Here is a 24,014-nt window from a genome sequence, read left to right on the forward strand (position 1 = left end):
GATAGAAAAAAAGGACACATCACTCATTGTTTTTGCAATGAATACGCCATTTCCACGTTATCCAAACATATCACTACCGGCGCGGATACACGACAGTGGTATATAGAGAAACGCCTTATTTTCCCCGGTGAGACGTGTACAACCAACATTTTGGTACAATTTATTGATAAATTCAAATAAAAAAATCACTTGTAATATTCCTTATACCTTTTACTGTCCTCTATGTGTATGTGCGCGGTTAGGCGCACACGTACGCACAGATACACATTCATAATTATAATACATTTAATGTTGCAAGGGGGATGCTCTGCTTTGCAGTGCCTTTGTTAAAACATAAAATAAGCCTGTGTTAACTGTCAGAGGATTTAAGATTAAGGTTGGACTTCAAAATGAAGCATCAAATCAGACATGAGTAGGCTGTCTGACATGTCAATCTAAGGGCTATGATCGTCAGGGCCTGTGCACCTCTCTTGTTTTAATGCAACAATACCTGACGTTACATTGACGGCATCTTGTATGTTTTCTCTATTGTGATCGGTTTCAAATGGTGTACATTGGATTCTACAATAGGCAGGATGTTAATAAATAACATCCATGATTAATTTGTGGTCGGTAATTATTCTGATGAGCAACTACATGATTTCATAATATGCTTTAATTGGATTATCATTACAATTTAGCGATATACGGTAACGTTGAAGCTAGACAACAGCAGTGATCTTAAGAAGCCTTAAAATCCAAACACTTCAACTTCACAAAGTGTAAGATACTCTGTTTCGGCAAAGATCTTTACGAATCTTCCCTGTGGTGACGACGGGCAGTCGATGACGACCAGCTGTGACGCAGTACCGGGACCAGCAAAGAAACCACACGGAGTGTTGACATCTGATTCTGTCTGCCCTACAGTGACGTTAACATAACGCAACCGGGCTGCCACATCTAAAACAAGAGGCCAATTGGCCTTAACGGTCACCTGAGTAGCATATATCCAATACACAAACTTGTCATGGAGTCTCATATATGCATCTATAATTAATTAGGTTTCATACTGGAGTAGAAAAATTATAAATTTGTAATGACAACCACATTTAATTCAAAAAGAACTGTGAAATCTATAATTTTGGTGAAAAACTAAAAGATCTGGTGTACAAAATAATGAATTTTGTTTTCCTTTCAGGTGTGTGGGAGTAAAGAAGATAATTTTTTAACGTTATATGCATTAACATCTATACATCCATTTTGGCCCTGCCCTAGAGTCAAAACCCATACCCCAGGGGACATGAAAATTAAAATTTCAGTAGAGGACTTCCTGGTAAACATAATTATTAGTCGTTTTTTTTATACAGATGTGTGAGAATAGAGAAGAAGATTTTTAAACATTATATGCATTAACACTTTATTGCCATATTGCCCCCCCCCCCCTCCTCATGTCCTGAACCCCTGACCAAGGAGCCATGAATTTCACAATTTAGGTAAAGGAGATTGTGGATATCATAACCATGTATTCAGTTTTTTGCCCACATGTGTGGGAGTAGAGAAGAAGATTTTTTAAGATTTAAATCATTTTTACTATATGGCCATATTGGCCCCACCCTCGAGCATGAACACCTAACAAAGGGGTCATGAATTTCACAATTTTAGTAGAGAGTCTCATGGACATCATAATCATGCATTTAGTATTTAACAAATATATATGGTAGTAGAGAAGAAGATTTTCTAAGATTTAATACATTTTTACTACCGGTATATGGCCATATTGGCCCCACCCTAGAGCCTGAACCCCTGACCGAGGGGTCATGAATTTCACAATTTAGGTTGAGGGCTTCATGGACATCATTATCATGCATTTAGTTTTTAACAAATATATATGAGAGTAGAGAAGAAGATTTTCTAAGATTTAATACATTTTTACTATTTGGCCATATTGGCCCCACCCTAGAGCCTGAACCCCTGACCCAGGGGTCAAGAATTTCACAATTTAGGAATAGGGCTTCATGGACATCATAATCATGCATTTAGTTTTTAACAAACATATATGGTAGTAGAGAAGAAGATTTTCTAAGATTTAATACATTTTTACTATATGGCCATATTGGCCCCACCCTAGAGCCTGAACCCCTGACCCAGGGGCCATAAATTTCACAATTTTGGTAGAGGGCTTCATGGACATCATAACCATGCATTCAGTTTTTTCCTCACATGTCTGGAAGAAGAGGAGAAGATTTTTGAAAAGTTGGCATTTTTTGCATATTTGGCCCCACCCGTGGCACCCCAGGGGTGGTAGAGCCATAAATTTCACAATTTAGATTCTTCTTATCATAGAGATGCTTCACACCAAAAATGGTAACGATTGGCCTAGTAGTTTTCAAGAAGAAGTTAAAAATGTAAAATTGTTAACGCACGACGCACAACGCACGACGACGGACGAAGACCAATTGCAATAGGTCACCTGAGTGACTCAGGTGACCTAAAAAGTCATACAACAGATCTTAACGTGAAATTGAAAACTATATGTTAATATAACTGCATCTATTTCTAATTTCATTTGTTTTTCTAATATGAATCTTTGATTTCTTAAGATATGAATAAGGTCACAGCGGAAAATATTTCAGACTAATTTATACTTGTCGATTTGTTATACATACAAAATATCAAATAAAGGTGGCTTTTGCCATTTTACCTTTACGTATATCATCAAAAATGGAAATCGATAAAGCAAAATGAAAACAAGATATCGAATTAAAACTCTTATTTATTAATTAAATTATTTCATAATTCCGTTACTTAGTAAACAATTACTAACCAATTCCCGAACTGTCCTTTCCTCTATTGATTATTCTTACTGATGTGATGTTATACACATCCTGCAGATCCACACTCCACCAGGGAAATAGGTCGCCAACATTTGTGCATGCACACTTGTGTACGGAGAAGTCTGTACCTTTGTTGCCATCAACTGCGAAGTTGGCAGAGGAGGAGTAATACGTTGTTGATTGCTTGACAGGTTTACCCGATGCAAGTTCCGAAACAACTGTCAACAATATTGCAGAGTATAAACAATATGAACAGGATAATGCATTTAATTTATCTCCAACAAATAAAGGTACAGCATATTATAATAAATAATTCCATTTTCACTGCGTCATGCATTTCACCATTTAAGAAGAGGACGTGATGCACACCACTACAACCATGCATATATATATATATATATATATATATATATATATATATATATATATATATATATATATAACTTTGATTTGAAGATACACAAGACGATTTTCTAATACATGTATTACTACATTTTCGCTGTATGGCCATAATGGTCCTGCCTTAGGGCCTGAACTCCATAATCAGGGATCTCAAATTTCACCAATTTACAATGTAGGTTGTAAGGTTTCATGGACATCATAATTAAGCATTTAGTGTTCTCAAATTATATAGGGGGAGTATTGTGGCATATCCCTGCCCCTTGTGTGCAAGTAATTTTTCGATTAATTATGTCGAAATGCAAGATTAAGATGTTGACATGCAAGATAGTTTTGTCAACATGCTACATAACTATGTTGACATGCAACAAAATTGCAATAAAATAAGCGTCATACAAAATCTTAAAAATCGCCAACATGTGACATCCAGGATGCTAGATACGCTACCTATTGATGTCAACATCAACTTATATATAATAACATGCAACTTCTTTATGTCGACATGCAACTTATTGATGTTGACATCCAACTTTTTGTGTTAGCATGCAACTTCTTTAAGTCGACATGTAACTTATTTATGTCGACATGCAACTTAGATATGTTAATATGCAAGATAAATATGTTGGCATACAACATATTTATGTCGACATGCAACTTGGTTATGTCGACATACAACTTATGAGTTGCATGTCCACATATTTATCTCGCATTTAAACATAACGAAGTTGCATGTCAACATATTTATCTCGCATGTCAACTTACGTAATTTGCATGTTGACATAAATAAGTTTAAGTATAAATAAGGATGAACATTTGAAATGAAATTTGGTATACAGGTTTATCATGATAATATCTAGGTCAAGTTCGGTATTGGGTACGATCGAGCAATTTTCGACAGAGTTATGGCCCTTGGACGTAGAAAATACCAGTTATTTGCATCTTCGTAGAGGATGAACATATTGAAATGACATTTGGTATACAGGTTTATCATGATAATGTCTAGGTTAAGTTAGATACTGGGTACGATCGCGCAAATTTCGACAGAGTTATGGCCCTTGGACGTAGAATAATTCCAGTTATTGCAGTTTCCGCTCATTTTCATCGAAGAGGGTGCACATATTGATATAAAATTTAGTATACAGGTTTATCTAAATGATATCTTAGTCAAATTTAATTTCGGGTATGATAGAGCAGAGTTATGCCCCTTGGACTTAGGAAAATTCCAAATATTTGCAGTTTACCTTCATTTTCTTTGTGTATGTTCCAAGGGAGGGGGGCATAAGTGTTTCACAAACACCTCTTATTTATTAGGTGAGGCCTTTTTGCCAATTTAAACAATAATACAAGGAACTACTATACATATGCGCTCATGATAATCAAATGATACATGTATTATGTTTCCCTCTCCATCTCTGAACCCGTATCCTATTTCATGATTTGAAAACTTATCCAGGGTGTTGATTAATTGTAATATGTCGAATTATATTGTTACGTGTTACCATACTTGTATTTGTTTCAAGTGCGCATGTGTAGTTGAAGACAAATGTTTTTTGGGAGTTGATTTTAATCAACTCTCCTATGCAGTTACTCAGACAAACCGAAAGTGAAACAGTGTCTGAACCTCAGCACAAATCATTGCTGCTGACAAGACTTAGTTCTTGAAAATAATTGATGAATTCGATGTAATGTATGCTAAAGAATTGCTTTTCAAAGAAACTTATTTATAAATACCTTGAAAATAGTAAGATTTTAAATGGTACGAACAATTTAAATATTTTTTGTAGTCGTATGTATTCCTACGCCAGAGTTCAATATAGTCTCGTTCAACTCCACGCTCGGCTGTCTCCGTAAATCCTTGTCGGAGATTTACGGTGTCAGCCGAGCGTGTGGTTGAACGAGATTAGAGTTCAATATTGCTTGGATCCATACAATTTTCGAGAAATATTTCTATCACTGATACATAGTTTGATTGAATTAATTTTATCTTTAAATATTATTTAAAATGATTCATATGGGGGTTTCTCGACATTCTTGTCGAAAGAGTCCAAAAATCCATATTTTAAAAATGTGCGTAATTCCAATAAGAAACTACATGTGCTTGTCATGCAAAATAACATATCATTGATTTTAAAATGAATAAACATCGACAAAATCAACTCCCGTCAGTTCTTTAGTACTTTGATTTAATACGCAGTTAACACCGTGTCCTGTTGTGTATGCTCTATGACTAATACTGGCCCGGTTCAACACAGAGTACGATTTCTCTGCATGGATGGTGTTGCAGAGCACAAATATCTGACATTGAAACATTTTTAATATGATATTTTTCTGTATAATAATAATTATTATTATAGTACAGAGAGTTATCTCATGATCGCAATAAATATGTTTAACATAACTTAACAGATGTGCTTCCCTTCCCTATCCTTCGCACTTTGGTCTTTATGGCAAGGATGCGAGAATGTGAAGTTGCTATGGCGAAGGTGCGATACAACTATCGCCCCGTCGCCTTAGCAGCTTTGCACTCTCGCATCTTCGCCCTAAGTGCGAAGGTTGAAGTGGGCCGATCAAAACACAATACCCCCCTCAATGCTCTCGAGATAAAATAAAGGTGATTTCTAGTGGTATCTAGCATTATATTGAAAAAAAAATTGAAGTGTGATGTCAAAAAAGTAAAAATGTATTATACACATAAAGCAAACAAAATTCACAGTATCAAAAGTTTTAGATTTTTCTCTCATTCATTTATCATCTCTACATTCTCATACACTCAATGCTTGTTATAGTTTTCTATTTAAAAGACATCAAGTGCCTCATTTATCACGTTATCATACACGTACATGTAATTGTACGAAATGTTATCATGATTTAAAAAAAGCAATTTGCTATTGTTACAGCGGTCGATGAGGCTTGTTTCAGCATCTGTCCTTGATGTTACCCGATTTCGAAGCAAATTTATTAGGATGATCAACTACAATGCAAGCTATGTACGTTTTATTTTTGTTACACAGCATAAGCGTTGCTTTTTCGCATTTACGATTTAATGTGACTGATTTCTTTATTCGCGTGGGTGTAAAGTTCGCATCAAATCATGACAACGAGAAAATGCAACGCTCATGCTAACAATTCAAAGATAATACTATTTAATAGCAAATACAATTATTGTAGCAAATACAATTTTTTACGCTTTCGTAAATAAATCATATTTTTGAAGGGGGGGGGGGGTATTGACACAGATATTTACTACAAAAAGATTTAAAATTGCATTACTAAACGGGATAAAAATAAAGTCAGATTGAGGGATATAATTCAGTTAAAGCAAGATATTTTTATATACAGACAGAGAGATGGGAATAACTATAAATTTACCTTCATTACAGAGGGCTCCTGCCCATCCATCAGCACACGTACACGTGAAACACCCGTCGTTGTTGGTGAAAGTTCCTCCGTTCTGACATGGATTGGATACAGATTGATTGATAGCTAAAATAAAAAGGAATAATAATGTACGGTTTTTGACTGGGTTTGAGTGCAGCAAATGATTGAACGATGCATAAATGCCAACTCAACAACTGTTTCGTTTTACCTAGCACACACACAGCTGCTAATCGATCACGGGCATAACATATTCTTATGCATAATAAAAAAAGAGTAAGTTGACCCGATACTGAAAATTATTGACCAAAAGAATAATTTTTTTTCGATGCGGTCGGATGTTTTAAGAAAACTATGTCACAACATCAAAATTACAGCAGTATTTGTGTTTATTTCATTTAAATTTTAATTGTTTATGACCATATTTAGTTCTCAATATTTAGAGCATCTAGGGGGTAAAATTGGACTTCTTTTACGTTTATTTAGCTGGAAAAACTAAGTAAACTAGAGCAGAGCTCGTGGCAAAGCCCCGAGTAGGTCTTCCGTTGTTGCTGCGAGTTGAAAATATATGTTACGATTATAATGACTATACTTTCAGTTCTGCTTTTGTTATAAAAATGTGTTGTAATTGAAAGTCTGTATATAAAACGTGTTTTGAAAAAAGAAAGGAAGAACATATTTTAGGAAAACTATTTGTCGAGCAGAGTTTATGTAATCGTTTCAAACATTGTTTAAAAAATGAGATCATGTTTAATGGCGAGTTAAATTTTCAAAGGGTAGCAAGCATTGTTATAAACATTAAACAGTATGTACTCATGATTCATGTCAGAAATTGTATTTCTTTTTTAAACTGAACTCGCCTACAAAACACGTAAACTTTTCTCAAAGATAACTTCTATATCAAAATATTTCTAAATTTTAGAAGACTATGTGCAAGTTTAGAATTGCGTGCTGACAAAATTTACAGACCCTAAAACGTACTACTACACCAAAAAAGCGTGCGGCCAACATGCGAGAAACGTTTCGTGTAAACCTTTTAGAGTTTCATGTAAACCGTTTAGCGTTTCGGGCAAAGCGTGTAAATCGTTTCGAGCAAAGCGTGCGAGAACCGTTTGAAACGTTCATCAGATTTCATCCGGAACTCTCTGACAAGTTAATTGTTTCAAAATGGCGCGCGTGTTTTACATTACTTTAACAAAATTGAACGAATTTTTAACAAACAAAAGAAAGGTATATGTATTAAAAGACGACTAGTTACAGAGTACATGTATATTTAACGTTTTCATGCGATGTTTCAGTACTGAAACAATATTAAAATTCGCTATACATAAAAAATATTAAATACAGTTAGCGAAACATGATTTCTATTGGAACAAACCTAAATCAACTTTAACTTGCACGATCATGTTTTGATAAGCATGTATTTTTATTATCTATTTACATCGATAACTCTTACTGAGACCATTCGGCTGTGTACAAGCAGCACACATAACCTCGGACATCGGGCGAGACCTGCACCTGGCTGAACCTGTCAATCAAACTCTGTGTATTTGTTTTCATTGGATGGTCAGGCGTCTCTCTTTTGTCAAAAGCCAATGGAAAATTAATGAATTCAAGGTAATCGGAATCAGAATTTGATAAAGCACACAATTTAAATGATAGAAAATTTATTAATTATTTGAACAAAATTAAATGTAAACATTGAAAGGAAATAAAAAAATTAATTATTATGGGAATCTATACGCATGGTACTCAATTAAAATAGATTATATTATGATTTTATTATTTTATGTAGTAAAATCACCCTTCCAACTGTTACACAATTACATAACAATTGTTGACCTGGGGCTATAAATGTTCTGAGCTGTGTGCGCTGAAGCGGCACAAGATTCTCGATCGCATGCGGCAATTGAATTAACACAGACTGGCCGAATAAACAAAGGGGTGGGAAAGTGAAACAAAATGTTACACATAAGAAGAAACCACCAAAAATATTTTTCGACAGATCTTGATATCTTTTCTCCATTTAAAAAAAAACCCAGCGCGAGCACCTGTCATCGGGGCGGGAGGAGTGGGGGGGGGGGGGGGCAGCAATGAGTTCGCTTCCACAATGAAACTACAGAAGTGATTAATATGTGACCGATAGAATCTAATCTAAAGTTGTTTAAACTCATGTGAATATTTTCTAAAATAATCATCGAATGCCTCAATTCAGGGCATTCCTTTATCGTGCTAGCACCTACCGCAAACATGTAACATGGAACTTTGATTATAATTTGATTTGATTTTTAAACTACCTTGTACGCTATCGTATAAATCAATGCTTAATCAACTGTAAAAGTAAAATAACTTTATCTTAAACCAATATAATAGTTGAAAACATAATAAAATAAAGTTGTGTCCGTGCAAAATATGAAACATAAACGCGTCATAAGGTACATGTAGAAGAACACGAACCGACCGCGGATCACTTAACCACTCGCGCCGGATCTCCTCAGCCATGTGCGAGGGATGGTCATTATTTAAAGGTTTAATATTTGAGGGGGGTGGGGTGGGGGTGTTGATTTAAGACATTAATTGTACAGTTTTTAAAGTAGTTTACATAAACCAACCAACCATTAGTTTATGTCTAACGAATTTTCTGATATGGAGTAATATCGTTCATTAATATTCATTTACACTCAAATATTTAATTAAATATATACAAGTAGGACAAACCTTTATAACATAAAATTAAAACAGTTCTTGTATATACGGCTATATTAACTCAAACACGTTCATATGCATGCAAGTGTAAGTCGCGGTGTGCGAATCTTGTGTATTAAATAACCGCTTACCGCTAGGCAATGCAGCCGTGGCTGATCTCCTCGGCCGTGGGCGAAGGATAGATTACGTAAAGGTACAACGCACAGAAACGCACAGCTCAGAACCAAGGAAGATTTGAAAAGTTTGCAGTATAATGACCTTACTCTATCAAATAGAAGTTCTTTATTTTAAACTAAAAACCCACAATTGATCTATGTCTATTATTGCTTTAGAGAATGACATTGCTTTCATTAATTAAATGAACTACATGTATTTCTTACTTGACATCCAATCGTTTAATCCACAAAAGATTTTGTGTAATCAAAACAAAAACAATTCTTGAGTTCGCGGCTAAATAAATTCATATATGAGAGACGCAACTCTCGTGTATTAGATAACCACTGACCGCTAGGTAGTCCAGCCGCGACCACGGTGACCGACTTTCTCGGCCGCGGGCGAGGGAGAGCTTACGTAATGGTACACACACAGCTCTGATTCAAGGTAGATTTTGAATGCATGATGTTTATATTAAAAAGGTAATGCATATATTTTTTCATTCCATATTTTGTGTTTTACTAGAAAAGAAAAAGAAAGTTTTATTTCCAATTCCCGTTTTTAAGGATTGTGCACTATAAGAACTTAACAACGACTTAAACTCCTAAAAAAAGCATGTATTCTAAAAAAAAAAAATTCTTATGAATTAATGCCTCCTGTATAAACCAGCATACTTTCTGCGGTAACTTCATGCCAGTTGTACGCACAAAGTCTTTCGTTAACTTGTCAAATAAAAACAGGTACATGCTAACATGTAAAGCTTTTTACACTCATACTACACAAACCACTTACAAAATAACATTGAAACGACCTTCATGAGATCCCAACAAACAACTTTTCCAGCGACAGCCATATCAAAATCCTAACCGTTTTTGAGTTATTAAGCAAAATTTTTTAGGGGCCATTGGCCCTTAATTTAAGGGGCCAGCCCCTTTTTATTGGTGTCAAATGAAAGCCCTTGTTATTTTGCACAACTTTTATTCTACATGTCTTTACAAAATTTTTTTCGTTCAAAAGATATAAAGGAAAACATGTCTAAATTTTTGCACTTTTTTGAATCCTGTTTTTTGACTCCCTACCTTTTCCTAAATAAAAAACGTAATCTAAAAACATAAACAGATGTGCACAACTACAATGTCTCTGTTATTCAAATTCGTTGGATTCCCATTCCCTGCTATCATAGTCTCGGAGCCTTTGTCTGGAAACAAAAGGCCCTAAAAAGATTTAAAAGGGGAATAACTCTTTAACGGAAAGGGAATTCTACATTTTATGAATTGCTTAAGATAGTGTTTTGTAAAGTACATTAGCCCTGAAAATTTGAGCAAAAAACGTTTAGAAATGAGCAAGATATGAAGCCTCAAAGTTCGCGTCTAGGAAACAAAAAAAAAAAAAGAAAAATAAGAATAATCTTAATTTTTTTCCCGCACAATAATAGAAAGGTCTTCCGTTGGAAACGGAAGACCTTAATAACGGTAACTATTCAAGAGAACCTAAATTATATCAAATAACAGATTGTCATTTGGAGTATAGCTAAAAAAAGATATCAAAGGGTGCAACATTATATATCTGACTTTAAATTATTTATCCTAAATCTACTTTTGCACGACGTTTGCACACGAAGTTTTCTTTTGGTTATCATTCACGCTCTATCTTTGTGCTACAGGTGACTTGATATTACTTTGAATAAAGTTTCGGCAACTTAAACACATATTGTTTGACAATATATATGTGTTAATGTAAATTATATTTAGCAAGAGGTTAATGCTTTAATTATGCACCGATAAAATAGGCTTTGCTTTTAGATCATTGATATATATACCTCGTTTTTTGCTCCTTTGATGTCCTGCATCAGCTACTGCTATGATCAAAGCAACCTGAATTTAAGAAAAAAATGCACATCTAAAAGATATTACTGTTTACCCTTCGTTTTAAAATTAACATCCCTTCTGTGTTTTACATCATGCAATCAATGCGTGCCTTAAGTATTTTTTGAGATGATTTATATATACTTTGATATCTGATAGAATCTTAATGTAAAGTTTATGCTAAATTAAACTAATTGAATTGACAACATAGACAATAATTAAAAGTTCTATAATCAATAGGCTACAATGTCTTTACAGTCATCTTAGTACTATAGCTATGGACAGACCTGTCGAGGAGGCTTTCCTTCCGATTCTTGATACAATAGTTTACAAAACTGACGACACCAACTTTCAAAAATATATAGTAAAACCCTCATCTTTAATAAAGCTCAAGAAAGTGGGTTTTATTGTTCTTTCACTTTTTAAACTACGAAACAATACATACCCCAGGTTTTTTATTTTTTGAAAAGATATACATACATGTTTGATGCAGCTTATCAACTTTCATTTTGACTTCTTTTATTCTTTTAACTGTGCTAAATTTTATTTTGCATTTTATCAGTGTAAATTCCTACTTCTTCATTTATCAATAATACCGTTACTTTACAACATCCATGAATTTGATCACGCAAACCAAAAATCGCATTGAACGAAGAGAATATAAGTTTTGATAATTTGATGCCGCACTATAACGCCAGGCGGCAGTTTTTGTGCCACAATCAGTTCTTCGTTTATTTACAAAAAAAGTTGTATAAATATGAGATGTTTCACTCCGGGACATCTCGCACTGATATGTGTACATGTTTGCGGAGATCAAGGAAATTTTTCCGAGGGTAAGGTAAAGAGATTCGGGGTATACCTCAAAACGTTGTTTACCAGTGGGAGGAGGGAGGATTCAAAGGTCATTGTCAGTAATTTAAAAACTTGAATATTGAAAAACTGAGCCATGTGTCTGTATCCTTACTTTTCCCCTCCTTTTTAGATCAGGGCATAATGTATATTCATTCGGATATACATGTATTTGAGAGTCATTGCTTTCTTTTAGTTATCATAATAAGCACCCGTATCAGAATAAATAACACAGAAGTTTTAAAATTACGGTAGCTTAAACACCTTCTATGATGAATAAATAAACAAAATTACAATAAGCCTCACTTTGAAGGATACCAAGTACATTACTCAATTCAAAAGATATAATATCCCGAAAAATATAAAAACAACCCCTTTAAAATTGCAAATCCATCGTGATATACATACTTTTACAACAGGATTGAATAAATATATCACATCCTGATTATTGTGGATAGCTTAGATCGTTTACTATTGTAATGATTGACGCATTATCGATGATTGAGTACAACCTACAACAGTGAATTTCATTTACGCCGATTAAATTTTTTCTGCAATGTCGCTACATTCATATTCCGCATGAATTACCAAAGAAGGTATTTTATTGTTCAGGTAGCCTAATGAAAGCTAGAAAGTGGTCCATACATGTGGTAAAGTCTACAAATACCAGTGGACAGGACAAGCTACTATTTAGCATTACCCCGACCTTTTTAATTTAGATTTAATTTCCTTTAATGTCCTATTCATCTACATGTTCCACAGATACTTGTTGACAGGAGCATGCATCTACCCCAACAACCCCGTCTTTTTACTTTATTATTAATTTATGAATAAAAACATCATTATTTGTCTCTAACTTACTCATATTAACATCTCGAATCAAAATTAACAGATGTTCCCGACTAGGCGGCATTTTTGTTAATGTAACGATTTTATGTTATGTAATGTTGAATCATGCGTACGGCACATGATAGCTGTGTTTGTATTGTCGCCTAGCAACCAGCGGAGATTGTCACGTGACCCACAGAGGGTATATAAACGAGCGCGTCGCAGCTGCAGCGTTCTTTTCCCTAGCAGTCTTCATTGAGAAGAGAGAGAGAAATTGCAAGACTAAGGTACAGTTTTGGTAGGTGGGTTGCCTTGAGAGAGAGGCTTACCACATTGATATTAAAAGGACCAACCGTGTTTGACCACTGGTTGGTTATTATAGAGGCTGTCCTCTCGGAGGTTAGCCTAGCTTAGTCGTCGCTGATACTCTAGTAGTATTAGGGAAGGGGTACGCCTTTAGTTAGAAGTTGTACACTGTCCGTCCTGCATAAGGCATTAACACAGTGACTGCCTCTACTAAGGGTTTACCTCTTCAGTAGGTTACCCAGCTAGGGCGTGCCGCGGGTATTCACTACCGCCTGAATAAGGCATATAATAGTGTTTACCTCGTGGTATTAATAAAGTTACAATCCCGGCCGACCAGATTCATTTGTGATTTTACCCTAAGTAAGGGAAGGCCATTTTGTAAATATTTGTAGGCCAATTGTAATCTCCAATCATTTTAGAGAGGAACATTATTATTGTTTGATATTTTTTATATTCAACACCCAGACCCTAGAATTGACTAGGTAAGGACCCCTCGACACGTTACAAAAATAAATGGTGGCAGCGCGGTGGGATCTGGGTAACTGTTAAATTATTAGCTGATTACTGTATGTGAATTTTGGTCCGAATAAATTCTTTTCATTGTATTGTGTTTAATTTTTTTTAATTATGATGAGCGCATTAGAAAAAGAATTGCGGCAGTTGCATGACGGGTTGCCTAAGACAGCTGAGAAATCGCACGCCAGAGATTCAGGCATACCTGACAGCAGGCACACCACATTACTGGGTGACAAGTCATATAAGAGTTCTGGTGCGAAACCTAAGCAATTAAAGAAGACCACCAGTTTTCTTGGAGATGACGAGCCTAGTTTTATGGAAAACCTCAATGAGCTGACAAGCCGCAAGCAACGTGTATCAAGCACACCATATATCGACTCTGCAGCCATTGATGACCCTGATGACTCAAGGCCTTACAAGGACAATGTAACACGCAGGCGTCAGAAAAAGGATGACAATGAGCCCGTCCGTTCAGGAGTTAAGGCAGACAAGTTTGATGGTAGTTCATCCTGGGTTGATTTCAAATCACATTTTGAAATTTGTGCCGCCCTTAACAAATGGTCTGTTTCAGACATGGGGATGCATTTGGCGGTATCATTGAGGGGTCAAGCTCAGGGTGTATTAGGAAACCTACCAGAGGGTGAAAAGTGCAACTACAGACTATTGTGTAAGGCGCTTGAAGAGAGGTTCTCCCCGACAAATCAGACAGAACTCTATAGAGCTCAACTGCGTGAGAGACGACAGAAAGCCTCAGATTCATTGCCTGATTTAGGTCAGGATATAAGGAGGCTCACCAATCTTGCCTACCCAACAGCACCAGTTGAGGTAAAAGAGACGCTTTCCAAAGAGCAGTTTATAGACGCCCTGAGAGATAGAGACATGCGTCTAAGGGTTCGACAAGCAAGGCCCATTGATCTCAATGATGCCGTGAGACATGCTGTTGAGTTGGATGCTTTTCAGGCGGCAGACCATCGTATGCACGACAGTCCAACCTATGCAAGGTCTACACAGAGTGATGAAGAAAAAGTTGTGTTTGATATGTAAATCATTTGAAATGCATTTTTAAGGAAAATTTTCTATTTGTTCTGCAAAGATAAGAAACTTTGTAGTTTGAGTACTTATGCTAAATAAATATTACTTGGTAGTTTTCACATTTTCTTTACATGCGGGTCGCATGTCATCGAAGGCGTGGGTAGTGTAACGATTTTATGTTATGTAATGTTGAATCATGCGTACGGCACATGATAGCTGTGTTTGTATTGTCGCCTAGCAACCAGCGGAGATTGTCACGTGACCCACAGAGGGTATATAAACGAGCGCGTCGCAGCTGCAGCGTTCTTTTCCCTAGCAGTCTTCATTGAGAAGAGAGAGAGAAATTGCAAGACTAAGGTACGGTTTTGGTAGGTGGGTTGCCTTGAGAGAGAGGCTTACCACATTGATATTAAAAGGACCAACCGTGTTTGACCACTAGTTGGTTATTATAGAGGCTGTCCTCTTGGAGGTTAGCCTAGCTTAGTCGTCGCTGATACTCTAGTAGTATTAGGGAAGGGGTACGCCTTTAGTTAGAAGTTGTACACTGTCCGTCCTGCATAAGGCATTAACACAGTGACTGCCTCTACTAAGGGTTTACCTCTTCAGTAGGTTACCCAGCTAGGGCGTGCCGCGGGTATTCACTACCGCCTGAATAAGCATATAATAGTGTTTACCTCGTGGTATTAATAAAGTTACAATCCCGGCCGACCAGATTCATTTGTGATTTTACCCTAAGTAAGGGAAGGCCATTTTGTAAATATTTGTAGGCCAATTGTAATCACCAATCATTTTAGAGAGGAACATTATTATTGTTTGATATTTTTTATATTCAACACCCAGACCCTAGAATTGACTAGGTACGGACCCCTCGACACGTTACATTAACACTCGTTACCAGTATAAACATTTTCATAATGAGGAAATAGAAGGGGGTACACAGTCCTGTTCACAAAAAACTGTGACATGCCCCCCCCCCCCCCCCGATTTCTTTTTCAAATCGCGCATGCATTTTACATGAAATTAGATGGTAAAAAGATGTCCTGTGTATCGTTTAAGTCTGCATATTTAGGTATAATTGCATGTTAAAAGTTTATTATGTGTTTTTCATATTTCTTATCCATATATTGATGGTTAGTGATCAGCAATTGTAGCCTCTGGCGTAATAATGCACTATTAACTCACAGAACTTGTATTTTGCTACACCGAAAGCGCTATATGGTTGCGCAATCGAATTCACGATTGTAATATAGAAATTTGATAAGCATAGATATGGAATTAATAAAATGCCAAACGCGTAAGGGTATTTAACGATAGCAAATCAAGCAGAATAAGAATACAAGTAAGATTTATAGAATTTTGTCAATAATTTTCTTTTATACGTTTTAAGTTTAAAGCTAAGCCTATGTAACATTTAAAGCTGCTTGGTCCGATTTTATATCAAATTTTATGCACGCTTTAAAACGATGGCTATGCTTTGTATATAATAATAGACATTGCAGTAGTTTTACTTGTCAATTATGCAAAATTTCAATGAAGAAAAATACGTACAAAATTTGCTAACAAAACAAACGACATTAAAAGGTACCGCGTTATTTCGTCTCTATTAAATTTCACGCCTGACGACGAGACGGGTATGGTTGTCTTACGAATTTGCCATCGCTTTAAATAAATGTCGAAATGATCAGACAAACTACAAATAAACATGTGTACGTTTTTAAACGATGGCTATGCTTAGTATATGTATAATAGTAGACATTGCAGTAGTTTTACCTGTCAATTATGCAAAATTTCAATGAAGAAAAATACGTACAAAATTTGCTAACAAAACAAACGACATTAAAAGGTACCGCGTTATTTCGTCTCTGTTAAATTTCACGCCTGACGACGAGACGGGTATGGTTGTCTTAAGAATTTGACATCGCTTTAAATTAAGGTCGAAATGATCAGACAAACTACAAATAAACATGTATACGTTTTGTTCGCTAATATTTCCAAAGTCTGCTTACTTTACAACCGATGCATATCATGCGGGTTGAATAACCCTAATCATTTGGGGGATGAAACCAAGCTGTTTCCTTTTCTAAACATTCCCGTGATGCATTTTGGTTTGTTTTTTCGTTTGCCCAAAGAGAAATTATTTTTATTTACTTTGAATATTTTTAACTTTGAAAGGAGACTGATTCTGCTGGTGTAAATAGGAGATAGTCCATAACTTTCTAAGATAAATGATTTGTATTAAAAAAAATTGATACTGTAATTACGAAAAAATCGGACCAAGCAGCTTACTTAAATATGAAAATGTATCCTGTTGTCAGTAAGACTTATGACCTATTCAAAACCTATTTTGAAAAAAGAAACTTTTTGTAGATATATTTTTTACACCTATAGAATTATTTAAGAAGGTTGGAGGGTCAATAAATTAACCATCAGCTCTTCCTACAATTTATTAATATCAATTGTTTAGCTATAAACTAAAAAATTGTAATGAAAAATCTATGTAGTTTATTTTTTTTATTTGGGTACTTTTCTATATTTTTTATGTAACGCTACTTTTACTTTAAAGGATACTTATACATTTTAAAATTGGCAATGATCATTGACCCCCCCCCCCCCCTTAAAGTGTGTAATATACAGAAAACGTGCAACATAGTCAAATCTAAAAAGAAATTTATTCAATAAAATTTAAAACAACAACAACAACAAACAACCAAAAAAAAAACAGCTAAGTTTTAGAAATTAGTTAAGTTATAAAAGATTAGAAAAAAAAAATCTGAGCCCGATTCAAATGATAAATTAAGAAATCTCCATTTGATTGCCTTTAAAGTATTCTTAGTAAATTCGTAAAACGCAATGATATTGTTCTATCTAACATATTCACTAACTTATTCTAATAATAACAACAGAGTAATAAAAATATTTTACCGTCATTAAGCATAGCACCTTCTCCATGGTTGGTCTTTTTACAAGCTTGGCGCAAGTGAATTCACCTTGTCAGTAGCTCATTTATATAAGAAGTTTCTACCAATTTTTTTCCCCCTTCCAGGCAGATAATTTTGTTTCAACCGAATGTAAATTATGATTACAAACACGAATTTTTTTTGAACTAAAGGATAAGATCTTAAGGCAAAAAGATACATTGCACTAAACGTTTACACTTATGGAAGAGAATTACCACCAAAATTATATGTTTCTTGCTTTTACTTTTATATGTATTCTGCTTACTCCTTTATGATTAAGTTCCTTTACTATTGGTTGCAATTTTACTGTTTTCATATCCATGCTTATCAGATTTCATTTTGAATCTTCTTTATTGTTAATGGTGTGCCTTTTTCTATGTTGTTTTTCTTCTACCTATGTAAATTCTTACTTTAAAAAAATATTCATACAGGTTCGCAACTACATTATTACACTTGTAAATGTGAATTCCATCTCGCAAACTATGAAGCCCATTTAAAAGGAATGCAAGTCGTGTTGATCTAATGCCGCATAAAAATGTGACCGCGTGGATTCGTACGGTGCTAGGACATTCTTCTGGAACTGCATATGTCGTGTGCAGTACAAACGGTGTGAGAAAATGTTGGCGTACAGCTTACAAGGTATAATGTTGAGGCGCGCTATGGACCGTAGATAAAAACAAAGGATAGGTGTGCCGTATTCCCTAAAGATCCACCAACATGCAATTCCCGAGAAACAGAAGCCTATTGATGCAGGATTCCGAATTTATTAGACGAGTCTTAACGATGGCAACAGTCTCATGAATTAACAATTAAACAGACGAAGTCAGACTCTGGATGAGCTGGACGACTGCCCGAGGCTGGCCGCCGTATTCCAGACTTTGGGTGAGCCAGTTTTTAGTCTGGAATACGGCTGCAAGCCTTGGCCATTCGTCTGACAATTTTACATGATTAAAAATTGACATTGTCATTAAGTAAGCTGGGTGAAAGAATCACAGATATAAAAAAAATTAAATAAACTCAATGAGTCTTTGATGTCCAAGACATGAGAAACAGATATTTGTACAATGTTGTTATACTCTGTCTCTTTGAAATCACATATAGAGTTCGCAACGTGTCAATCACTAATTCATTTAATAACTTTGATAAAATTATTTATTGAGAAAATATTAAAAAATGGATGTTGAATTTAAAAACTAAAGTCCAAAATAAAGTTGTTAATGAACAGTGAATATCGCACGGTGCTAATAACGCCAGGCAGCGGTGTGTTCGCTTCAATTATAACTCCATTTTACGAAAAATAGTACTTTATGTGATGTTTTTCGCTCTCATATGTGTATGCATATGTCAAGAAGGTTTTTACGAGGGTAGGGTGGAGGCGGTCGATAGAAAATTTATGATTTTGTTTGCCAGAAGAGGGGGAGTCCGAGGCCTACTGTCAATAATTTCAATAAGTTTGAATTTTCAAGGGCGGACCTGGGGTGTCTGTATCCCCCAAACTTCTTGATCCGTGTAAAATATGTATTCCTTCAGTTATCTTTAAGAGACGTTGTGGTCATATAGTACATATAATCTGCACCCGTACCATTATCATTGACATTACACTCTTCAAAGTACGTTAGCGTAAACACTTTAAAAGCTAACCAGGGAATCTAAATTACATGTATATTAGATTCATGAATAAACAAAACTACAAAAACCAAAGCTATTAGTAAAAAAAATATATTTTAATGAATTCGGAAATGATGGTGTTCATAAACATATGATTATTTAGATCATTTGAAACAAGAGCGAACAAATGTAAACATCCTTATTAGTGTTGATATGTTTAATTTTGTTTATTAACTGTAACAATTGACAATGGACGCAATATTGATGCTTTTGTACACATTGTGTCAGTGAATTCAATTCTGGTTTGTGACGTTGTCCTTTCAGTTAATATATTTAAATAGAATGGACGGACCTAGGTACAATACACGATATATATAGGAATGAATTATGCCGACCAGCCAATGCCTGTTTACATATGACGTGGCATTATTTATCGCCAAATCTTAATCAATGTATGAAACTACATCTTACATATAAAGCATTCTAAAAAATGAAGTTAAATGGCATATAGAATCACGTCGAACACGTGAACCAAGCCTTATTTACACGGTTTTCTAAAAATTAAACTATATTGGAAATACTACATCCACGGCGAGAAATATTAACAACAATGAAGCACTATTGAGCCCCGCTATAATTTCTCGCAGGCAAATAAAATTTGTTAACAGTATGTTTGGCAGAGACGAGTATCAATATGAAAGGTTAAACAGTTTGCACTAGTAAACAACAGCTTTTTTCAATATAAAAGACTAATTCGACTTTGAATTTTTTCAGAAGTTATACGTAAGCATTGAATCACAGTTTTCTCATTTTGCATAATTTATTTTGACAAAAAATTGTAACTAAAAGCACTCGTGAATTTTAAAGTCTTTCAAGTTTGCGGCGGGGCTAAATACGTAGAAATTAAATATAAACAGTGTATTCCTTACATAAACAATAATTTATATCTCCAACTTTATTTTTTTTTTTGCGGGGAAGGTATATGCATTATCAAGAGAAAATTCGAAAATTATTTCTCCTGCCAAAAATTCTCGGGGACGTATTTTACATCACTTTTGGGTGAATAAGAAATATACAAACTTTAAGTGTTAAAAGATATTTTCATTTAGCTAGTATATGAGTGAGATTAAGATTAGATTACATTTCAATTAAATTTGCTTTAGGGTGAAAATCATGGAATGAAATTACCGCCATAAGTCTACGTTTTGCTTTAATTATTATTCGGCTTACTTCTTTATTCTTCAGTACATTTACACATGTTTGCCAATTAATTGTTATTTATATTTATGTTTATTAAATTAAACTTTGATTATGTTTTATTTTTTTTATGTTGTGCATTTTTCTATGATGTATTAATATCTTTGTAGCCGTGTAAATTCTGAACTGAGCATGTACATGTAGATTAAAAAGAAATACAACTTTGAATAAAAGATAAAAGGGTCCTGGTATTGTTTCAATGTAGTTCGTATAAACATTACATTACGGCATACATCAATATAATATTAGTGTTTGACAGTCATAAGGATTAAATTGTGTATATTCTTCATTCAACGTCAGAAATTTAATTTCACATTAAATCACGTGATATTTTGCAAGTTTTAAAATCTTTCTTATTTTTTCTAAAAGTTTTCAAAATAAAACTAAAGTTCAGTGCTTGTAATTTATATTCTTGCTTTCTGATACAAAACAGCGGAATATAATAATTAAATATAAACGTTGCTAAAATTTAAGAATTTAAAAGATTCTGCAACGTTGCAGACTGAGTTTCACATTACAAAATGGTTAAGATAAATCAGGCTTACAGGATTAAAATACGTTTTTATATCCTTGAGCAAATTAGTTGTAAATCTCAGCTAAACTAAATATTAATAACTGAATAAAAATATTAGTTTTAACTCGGGCAGTATATTTCTTCTTTGCATATAGAATATATTTAATGCAGCCCCCAGTACATTGGCAAAAAATATATATTGTTGAATGGTTCTATTTAGAATGCATGTACTTATCTTTAATGTAGCCCCTGCTCTCTTATAGAATCCGTTGTTTAACCAAGGAGAAACAACCACACGAGAGATATAGATCATGACGTGTTTATTTTAGGGATACACTGTGTACAATATTTATCCGTGGACTTCTTTTTTTAGCTCCGCCGCACATTTATTTAAAAACCATGTTAATACATGAGCGTATTTAGGGACATAAGTTTATATAAACTGGTCAATGGATTTTATAAAAATATATCTATATGCGAAATGAGAAAAATGAGTCTCATGTTTTTTAATGTCATTTTTGTTTTAGAATGGTCAAAAGCATGATATATTTTTAATACTTCCTTGAATAATCAAAGTACTGAAAGTACTATTAGACAGTGGCGCCGTTTGGAAGTGGCATATTACATGTATGATAATTACTGTTGTCGAAACTCAACAGCCAGTATCTCATACATGTACTAATACTTAACGCTTACTCGAACAATTGGTCATGAGTTTCCTACATGGATAATTATGTGGAAATCGTAGTTGTGATCACAATCCACCCTTTACAAATGTTGTATCTTTTTATCGTCATCTTTCGAGGAAAACCCATAGATTTATCACTGTAGCCTTTGTAGTATAGAGCTTTGTATCTATAGTTTGTTTATATATGTTTGTATCTATATCAGTTGACATTAAAACTCCGTTTACGGTAATAGTATGTATTTTGATTTTAATTCTTACAGACCAGTTGCAGGGTAGAGTTTGTAAATTACGCACTCCATGAACAAAAGCAGACCGGAAACTGTCCTCACAATTTTCAGGAGGTAAAGGACTAAAATATTTTAATGATGGATTGAGAGCAGTTTAACAGCATTATTGTAAATAATAGCATTTATGCAAATTGTGATATATTATGCCAGTACCAAAAATAATAGCGTAGTCATATTATAATTGTAATTCTAATTTTTGAGTATTTAGCTGATCTTCTTTTTTGTCTACTATAGCCAATCAGAGAGCGGCGTTTAGTCGCGCGATGTTTTGACTACGTCATTTTAACTCAGCTGTAATTTTCCCTCAGGCAGGCTCCGTCCAGACAATGGTGATAAATGTTTGTATAATTGGGCATTCGTTCATTCGCCGTTTACAGGAATATTCGGCTAGTGATATTATATTACATAACCTAAAACTCGACCAGGAATTTTTCAACGTAAACTTCCAAGCGAAGGGAGGTCTTACTTTCAAACGATTCTCACGATCTACGGAATTTCTGAATTTCCTCAAACCTCTCGCTGTGTGTTTCTTTCAGTTAGGTGAAAATGCCTTGTGCCATGCGGATCCACGAAAAGTGACTACTGACATTTTGTCATATGCGGAATACCTCAAGGAGGGGGTTGGTATCCCTACAGTTATCATAAGGCAGCTACTTAGACGTCAATCATGGGCCTCTCGGACATCCTTCAATGATGTCATCATTGTCATGACTGTGAACAGCCAGCTCAAGTCAGAGACTGAAAAGCTTCAGGGAATTCATTTTTGGTCTCATTGTGGTTTCTGGGCGGACCTGACCTACCTGGGGAGAGATGGGGTCCATATTGAATTTGGTTTTCGCTACATGAAAAAATACCTTCACAACATTATAATAGCTGTTCTTCAAAAAATACCTTCACAACATTATAATAGCTGTTTTTTAACAATGAAGATAAGCAGTCTGACATATTTTTATTATTCTATGAGCTAAATTGCATTCATAGTGTTCAATATTTTCACAGACATATGCATAAAATTTACAATTAGCTGGTACAATGTAGGTGTATAAAGAATGTTCATAGTTAAAGCTGTTGAGTCAAAAACAAAGTCCTGTAAAATGAAAAAATGTGCAACCTCATGGTTATTTTATTTAATTTTCTAGAGAGAAAATTGTTATTTTATTTAATTTTTCTAGAAAGTTAATTGTTTCAAGTTAATTTAAATATGCACATGCTCAGTCTTATGCAGAGCCACTGTCATGTTTTTTCTCTTTCCATATGCAGAGTCATGTGTAATATTTTACTGGTTCACACGCAGAGTCGTGTGTACTATTTGTCTGCTTCACATTCAGAGTCGTGTGTAATTGATTCACATGCAGAGTCGTGTGGTTTATTTTTCTGGTTCACGTGCAGAGTCGTGTGCACTAATTTTGATTCACATGCAGAGTTCTTGCCTAATAGTTTTTGAGAACAAGATTTTTGAAAAATCCCAACAATTTTCAATAATGCCAAATTATCTTCCCTTTAAAGAGAGCGTGACCTTTCATTTGAAAAAACTTGAATCTTCTTCACTCAGTGATGTTTTGTGCCAAGTGTGCCCAGTGTTTCTAGAGAAGATGAAAATGTGAAAAGTGTACAACAACGACAACGCCGACAGACAACGGAAAAATTTTGATCAGAAAAGCTCACTTGAGGTGAGTTAAAAAAAACAAGGCAACAAAAAATAAACAAGGATATATATAACATTACTTAACTGTTGATATTTTAATTTTTTATTCCGCTTAAAATAAAGAATACTATTTGCCTAAGATTCCACTCTTGGTTTGGTTAAAATCAGCGTCTCCCTTACAAACTCTACGGGGACAGCAGTGAGGGAATGGAGCAT

General features: G+C 34.7%; 1 protein-coding gene across 1 annotated transcript; it reads right to left on the bottom strand.

The window, feature by feature from the left end:
• Nucleotides 1-640: 640 nt before the first annotated feature.
• Nucleotides 641-17,818, bottom strand: LOC128173316 (fucolectin-like). Its single transcript, XM_052839019.1, has 5 exons — nt 17,765-17,818; nt 11,266-11,320; nt 6,582-6,695; nt 2,804-3,031; nt 641-939 (listed from the first exon to the last, which is right to left on the bottom strand). Exons 1-5 carry the CDS (start codon nt 17,789-17,791, stop codon nt 731-733), a joined length of 633 nt encoding a protein of 210 aa, XP_052694979.1. The 5' UTR covers nt 17,792-17,818; the 3' UTR covers nt 641-730.
• Nucleotides 17,819-24,014: the final 6,196 nt, after the last annotated feature.

The sequence above is a fragment of the Crassostrea angulata genome, chromosome 2, assembly GCF_025612915.1.
Source record: "Crassostrea angulata isolate pt1a10 chromosome 2, ASM2561291v2, whole genome shotgun sequence".
NCBI lineage: Eukaryota > Metazoa > Mollusca > Bivalvia > Ostreida > Ostreidae > Magallana > Magallana angulata.

Excerpts from the sequence above, each read along its gene's own strand:
- LOC128173316 (XM_052839019.1), bottom strand. The coding sequence starts at position 17,791 with ATGGAGAAGGTGCTATGCTTAATGACG. Across the intron at positions 11,321-17,764 it reads AGGTGCTATGCTTAATGACG|GTTGCTTTGATCATAGCAGT; the intron begins GTAAAATATTTT and ends TCTTAAATTCAG. Across the intron at positions 6,696-11,265 it reads TCAAAGGAGCAAAAAACGAG|CTATCAATCAATCTGTATCC; the intron begins GTATATATATCA and ends TTTTTATTTTAG.